At 50.0% G+C, this 6,476-nt stretch overlaps 1 protein-coding gene across 4 annotated transcripts in view; it reads right to left on the reverse strand.

The window, feature by feature from the left end:
* Mfn2 (mitofusin 2) overlaps positions 1–6,476 on the reverse strand; it is a 32,153-nt gene continuing 25,677 nt past the window's right edge. For all 4 annotated transcript variants that reach the window (XM_031379417.1, XM_031379418.1, XM_031379420.1 and 1 more), the window contains 4 exons: positions 4,937–5,092; positions 3,321–3,517; positions 1,749–1,883; positions 1–256 (listed from right to left, as the gene is read on the reverse strand). In XM_031379417.1, coding sequence (XP_031235277.1) covers positions 187–256; positions 1,749–1,883; positions 3,321–3,517; positions 4,937–5,092 — 558 coding nt within the window. In that variant the 3' untranslated portion in view covers positions 1–186. The remainder of the gene's footprint in view (positions 257–1,748; positions 1,884–3,320; positions 3,518–4,936; positions 5,093–6,476) is intronic.

Below are 6,476 nucleotides of genomic sequence, written 5' to 3' on the forward strand. Positions count from 1 at the left end.
TTGGACAGAGCTCTCCAGTCCTTGTTGGTCTCCATTAGGGTATGAGCTGGGGGTCTTCCTGCAGGGGGGAGGGAGTAACTCGTACAAGACAGTGGGTGCTTTCCTTCTCTCTGCAGCGGCCAAGGACTAGAGCTGATGGAGTTGCAGCCCCGCCTCTTCTCAATGCAGGTCCACCCTGGCTGCCCACTATCTGCTGGGCTGCAGGTACTGGTGTGTGAACATGTTGAGTTCGCTGTCCAACCAGCCGGCTTTATTCCTAGAAATACAAGATTACTATACAGATGGCTGCTACAGCAGGTCACACTAGCCTATCTGAACCTGCATGCAATCCTTCAATAGCACATTTTCCCACTTTGCAAATGAGGAGAAGGAGGTCACGAGCCGATGGGACAGAGCCAGGCAACTTTAAAAAGGGGTGAACTAAGACAGGGTCTCGCTAAGCAGCCGAGTCTGGCCTGGAACTCACAGCCATCCTCTTGCCTTACCTTCCTATGTCCTCTAATTAGAGGAGTGAACCACTACTGCAGGGTTTAGGTTTTTCTAGTTTGGCTCAGCCCACAGCAAGTTTCAGTCTCTGGAAGGCAGCTTCCCTGACTGACAGATAAAGGTTTGGGTATTAGCTCAGGCTATCTCTGTGGTTGCAAGCAGCAACAGACTGTCTTGAGAGTCCCAGTGGAAGAGCAGTGTATCCCTGGTGATAGGCAGAAGGGGCATGTCTGCATAGGCCAGACAAAGGAGGTAAAGTTCACTGATCTGTCATGGCTAGAGCTCAAACCCTCTGAGTACCTCTTCTCCAGCTCTGTCCCCTATGGGCCTCTGACATCAGAGGTGGGGACAGGAAATGCAGGTCCCCATATACTGATGTTATCATGGCCTGAGCAGGCTAAGGACTTGGCAGAATACTTCAACCTTCAATACTTTTATCTGTAGCTCATCTCATAGATAAAAGCCACAGGACACAGGAAAGCTGACAGAGTGCAGGGCCAGAACCCAAAACCAGATGCCTTCAACTAATCTCCCAGCAAACTTCACAGTTCTACAAAGACCAATCCTGTTCCTGTGGAGAAACCTGGTGCTATGCATGGGGTGCTTAGCGTGGGACTGAGTATGACTGACATGGTGGCTGCTCTCACACAGAGCAAGGAAAAGCCAAGTGCAGCCCATCTGCACCCCAGGTTCCACTTGGCCATTTCCTGTAGAGCTCCACACAAGGAACTCAGCTTCCATGGCTACCACTTTCCTATTAGAAAGCGGAGCTGAGGTGGGCATGGTGGCACACACCTTTAATCCCAGCACTAGGAGAGCAGAGGCAGGCAGATCTCAGTGCATTTGAGACTAGCCTCATCCATGTGTCAAGTTCCAGCCCAGCCAAGGCTACAAAGAGATCCTGTCTCAGAACAAAATCTGCAGAGCTGATGACCCACTCCTCTAGGGGTGACAAAAACTGGGTGGGACAACCGTGCCAAGTGCTAAGGCCCTACAGTTCAGAGGGCAACCCATAAGCTTTGACATCACAGCACTGCCTCGATCATCTCCTGGATGTCATTATGCCCCATCTGCAAGCACCTTGAAGACAGCGAAACTGTCTACTAAGCCCCCAGCACTACACTATCTACCCACACTCAGCAGTGCGGAGCAAACATCTCACAAGAAAGCTAAATCCCGAAAGAGCACCTGGTACCCACACTGGAGACTCCAGGTGGCAAACAAGCTCCAACTCCAACCACCCCTTGGTCCTGGCCACTCACCTGAGCAATTTGGCTTTGCTCTGAAGTGAGTCCAGAGCCTCGACTTTCTTGTTCATGGCAGCAATTTCCTCCTCCAGATTATCTCGGGTGATGTCAACTTGCTGGCACAGATGAGCAAATGTCCCAGACAATTCCCTGAGGGGACAGAGGTTGGATCAATTAGGCACATGGTAGTTTAGGCATGATTCTTCTATTTGTGGTTAAATCTACCCAGAATGGAGTAGCAGTTGAGCTTATCCAAATCTACTCTAGCCTGCAGTCCTGTTTTTTGGCATCTTTTCCACCTCTGCTGAAACCACAAACAGCTCCCAATGCTTACATCAAAGGCACTGGGCATCACCTCAGGAGGCACAGCATCCCAGCGGCGAGCCTGACCTGGACATGAGGCCAGGGCTCTAACTCCGATGCTCACTGGCTAAGTGACAAGGAAAGAGACTCATTCTCCCTTATCTGAGTCCAGGTTTCAGTATCCTCGTGTGTGTGTGTGTGTGTGTGTGTGTGTGTGTGTGTGAGAGAGAGAGAGAGAGAGAGAGAGAGAGAGAGAGAGACAGAGACAGAGACAGAGACAGAGAGACAGAGACAGAGATATGCTAGGGATCAACCCAGACCTTCATTCACGCAAGGCAAACGCTCTTCCGACAGAGCTATATCCCTAGCCCCTATCAGTGTTCTCATTTGTGAAAGTGCACACCAATAAACACCTAGTTCACAGCCGTAAGAGTAAAGGGAAAGCTAGTGCAAAAAAGGCCTGTCATGCCAGTCAGAAAAAAACAAGCATAGTGGCTCGTGTCTTCAATCCTAGGACTGGGGAGACTGAAGCTGGAAGATTGCTCTGAGTTATAGTCTCAGACCTGGGAGACCAAGTCAAAGAGAGGGGCAGTGCAGGGTCGTGCAACTATCTGCCTTCTCCATGCTCCAAGATGGAGAAACCACAGGTACTCCTGTCCCACTGAGGCGCAATAACCAGGCTTTGATTTAGGATGCCACAGCTCATGCCCTTCAAGGCTTTTCTCTCTCTTTTTGTTTTTCCTTCCTTCCTTCCTTCCTTCCTTCCTTCCTTCTTTCTTTCTTTTCTTTCCTTCTTCTTTCTCTCTTTCTTTCTCCCTTTCTCTTTCTTTCCTTTTTTTATGTACAGACAGGATCTCACAAAGCCCAACCTGGCTCCACACTCCCTCCATAGCCAAGGATGATCCTCCTCTCCTGAGTGCTGAGTTATAGATGTTAAGGCATCACACCTCATCTGTATGATACTGGAGATCAAGCCCAGGGCTTCATGTATGCTAGGCAAGCACTCTGCCAACTAAACTACATTTCCAGTCCTAAAGCAACCTTTAAAATCTATGAAGCATGCCCCTGGTTCCCTCATTTTCCCAATGTCTTGCCATCCTGGGGCACTAGAGGCCTACCCAACCCCAGCCTTGGACCCCTCTGTCATCCCCAGACGTAAAGCTGGTACTGCCCAGCCAAAGTCCTAGACCCCACGCGTGCTAAGACCTAGGGGCTCTTAGGGGCTGAAAGGAGGTGGAAAGCCCATCTATTGGTATTCCTCCCTCGGGTCCCTGGGCCACTCACTGCTGGACTTGGTGGCTGCAGTTCGAGCCGGTATAACTGATAATGAGCTGTAACTTTTCACTGGCATATTCCACAAACTGGCGCTTGAAGGCCCTCTCCTTGGCTTTGGTGGTCCAGGTCAGCCTCTCATAGACGTACAGGAGGCCATACAGTCCAAAGGAGAGGGCGATGAGTCTCCAGCCCACTGCCTTCCACACCTGTAAAGATGCACGGTCAGTCTGGAGCCGTGAGGTAAGAGGGCGGGGAGTATCCAGGACTGCAGCAGAAAGTGAGGGGACTGGGTGTTGGCCACAGGACATAACTTAGGCTTGGGACCACTGTCCTGGTCTGGATGAGGATTGTTTGTTCTGTATCTTTAAGTGCTAGGAGTGGAATACAGGGCTTGGCCCATGTTGGGCAAGCTCTCTCCGGATGAGCTTCAGCCCCAAGCTGAGCAACATGCTTCTTAGAGAGAAATACAGATAATCCAAAGGAATAGCTTATTCTGATGGCAACAAGAGTCAGAATTTGGTGTACTACCTCATAGCTGTTGTTTAGTCACAGAGTGGGGCTTGAAGCTCAGCTTCAGGGCTCATGTCATCCATCGTCCTGGCAGTACGAACTTGGGCACATGGGGCAAGTTTAATCCACTGGCGGTATGGCTAGGTAAACAAGATGCTAGAAAGGGGTCTATGAGTGGCCAGTGCTGCAGACCATGGCCCCTCTTCTAGGCCACTACTGTGGAAAGAGCCTCAGAGTGCAAATCTCGGCCCGGTGGAGGCGCCTCGGCTGATCCATCTTGTAGTACATGCTGGAAAAGCAGCTCTGGACAATGTTTGTGACAGCTGCCCTCTGCCTCTCCTCTAGACAGTGTTTGTGACAGCCGCCCTCTGCCATGGCTCTGCCTGTCCTCTGGACAGTGTTTGTGACAGTCACCCTCTGCCATGGCTCTGCCTGTCCTCTAGACAGTGTTTGTGACAGTCACCCTCTGCCATGGCTCTGCCTGTCCTCTAGACAGTGTTTGTGACAGCCACCCTCTGCCATGGCTCTGCCTGTCCTCTGGACAGTGTTTGTGACAGCCACCCTCTGCCATGGCTCTGCCTGTCCTCTGGACAGTGTTTGTGACAGTCACCCTCTGCCATGGCTCTGCCTGTCCTCTGGACAGTGTTTGTGACAGTCACCCTCTGCCATGGTTCTGCCTCTCCACAGTCTACAAAAGGGCGTGAGAACTGGCCAACACCAGGTGGGGGCTGTGGCTGGAAAGTGTCTTGAGTCAGAACAAGGTTACTCGCACTGAAATCAGAGGATGGGTAGCTGCTTCTCAGGGCTTGGGCCAGAGCCATCCAGAGGCAGGAGAAGGAAAGTCAAGGGCCAGATGGGCATTCCCCCTTCTTAGCCTGTTTCCTATTTGCTGTTGAAGAAGAGGCCTCAGTGTTGACTAGCTCAGATTCAAACTAGCTATGGGTTTCTGAAAGCCATACCCAGGAAATTGGAGAACATCCTATTAGTTGAGTGATGTCTCAATGGAGCAACTGTTTGTGAAAGGGCTCTGGCCATACAGCTCCCCAGGGTAGAAAACATTCACTGAGCCCCCCAGGCCCCTCCCACAGCCCCTTCCCCAAGCAAGTGTCACTGACCACTCCTCCGACCACGAGAATGCCCATGGAGGTCCTGGATGTCAGAGAGGCCAGGCCAGTAACCATGGAGACCATGAGCTCCTCTTGAGTGAGGGAGCTCTGTGGCAAGGGGGGCATGCTGGGGTTGGCAGGTGTCAGAGGGAGAGGACGCTGAACCTGATGAGAGACGACAATGGTTTAAGAATGTAGCAAGTCTGTCATTCAAGCACACCCTCTGTTGACCCCCAGTACTGCACAAGGTAGGGCAGGGACTTAGCAAAGGGAACATGAGGGAGAGTGAGCTTTGTGTGCACCACAGTGGGATGTCTGCCGCCTAAAAACCTGAAAGCCCAAGGTGAGCACTGTGCCATGCCACAAGATGTAAGCCCTGACTACTGGGCTTGGGCTACAAGTAATGTAAGCATGTGTGTGTGTGTGTGTAATCTATGTATCTGAGTGTGTATGTGTGTGGTCTATGTATCTGAGTGTGTGTGTGGTCTATGCATCTGAGTGTGTATGTGTGTGGTCTATGTATCTGAGTGTGTGCGTGTGGTCTATGCATCTGAGTGTGTGTGTGTGTGTGTGGTCTATGCATCTGAGTGTGTGTGTGTGTGTGGTTTATGCATCTCTCTGTGTGTGTGGTCTATGCATCTGAGTGTGTGTGTGGTCTATGCATCTGAGTGTGTATGTGTGTGGTCTATGTATCTGAGTGTGTGTGTGTGGTCTATGCATCTGAGTGTGTATGTGTGGTCTATGCATCTGAGTGTGTATGTGTGGTCTATGTATCTGAGTGTGTGTATGTGTGTATGTGTGGTCTATGTATCTGAGTGTGTGTATGTGTGTGCGTGTGGTCTATGCATCTGAGTGTGTGTGTGTATGTGTGTGGTTTATGCATCTCTCTGTGTGTGTGTGGTCTATGCATCTGAGTGTGTGTGTGTGTGTGGTACATGCATCTGAGTGTGTGTGTGTGGTACATGCATCTGAGTGTGTGTGTGTGTGTGTGTGTGTGGTACATGCATCTGAGTGTGTGTGTGTGTGTGTGTGTGGTACATGCATCTGAGTGTGTGTGTGTGGGGGGGGTGCCTCGCTGCACTCACATGCAGAGACTAGAGCAGACTGTCAGGTGTCCTCCTCTACAGCTCACGGTGTCAGCCAAGCTGACGGACTTGGAGTAAGAATAAGTGTTTACCCACTGAGCCATCTCCTCAGCCCTACTGCACTTCTTATTCTAAAATTTAAAGTAATGACTTTTTTCTCTAAGATTTATTTAATTTTATATATATGAATATTTTATTTGCATGCACACATGTGCCTAGTGTACATGAAAGTCAAGAGGGCACTATATGCCTTGGCCTTAGAACTAAAGTTAAGGACGGTTGAAAACCATCATGTAGGTACTGAGAATGAAGCCTGTGTCCTCTTCAAGAACAAGTACTCAACTGCTGAGCCATTCATCCATCTTGCCAGCTCCTAATGTATTTTTATTCTAAAAATCTCTAAAGTTATATTTTATTTTAAATTTTAAATCGGTGGTTTGTAGATAAGTATTTTAAATCCCCCC

Source organism: Mastomys coucha, unplaced genomic scaffold (assembly GCF_008632895.1).
Source record: "Mastomys coucha isolate ucsf_1 unplaced genomic scaffold, UCSF_Mcou_1 pScaffold18, whole genome shotgun sequence".
In the NCBI taxonomy this organism is placed as follows: Eukaryota; Metazoa; Chordata; class Mammalia; order Rodentia; family Muridae; genus Mastomys; species Mastomys coucha.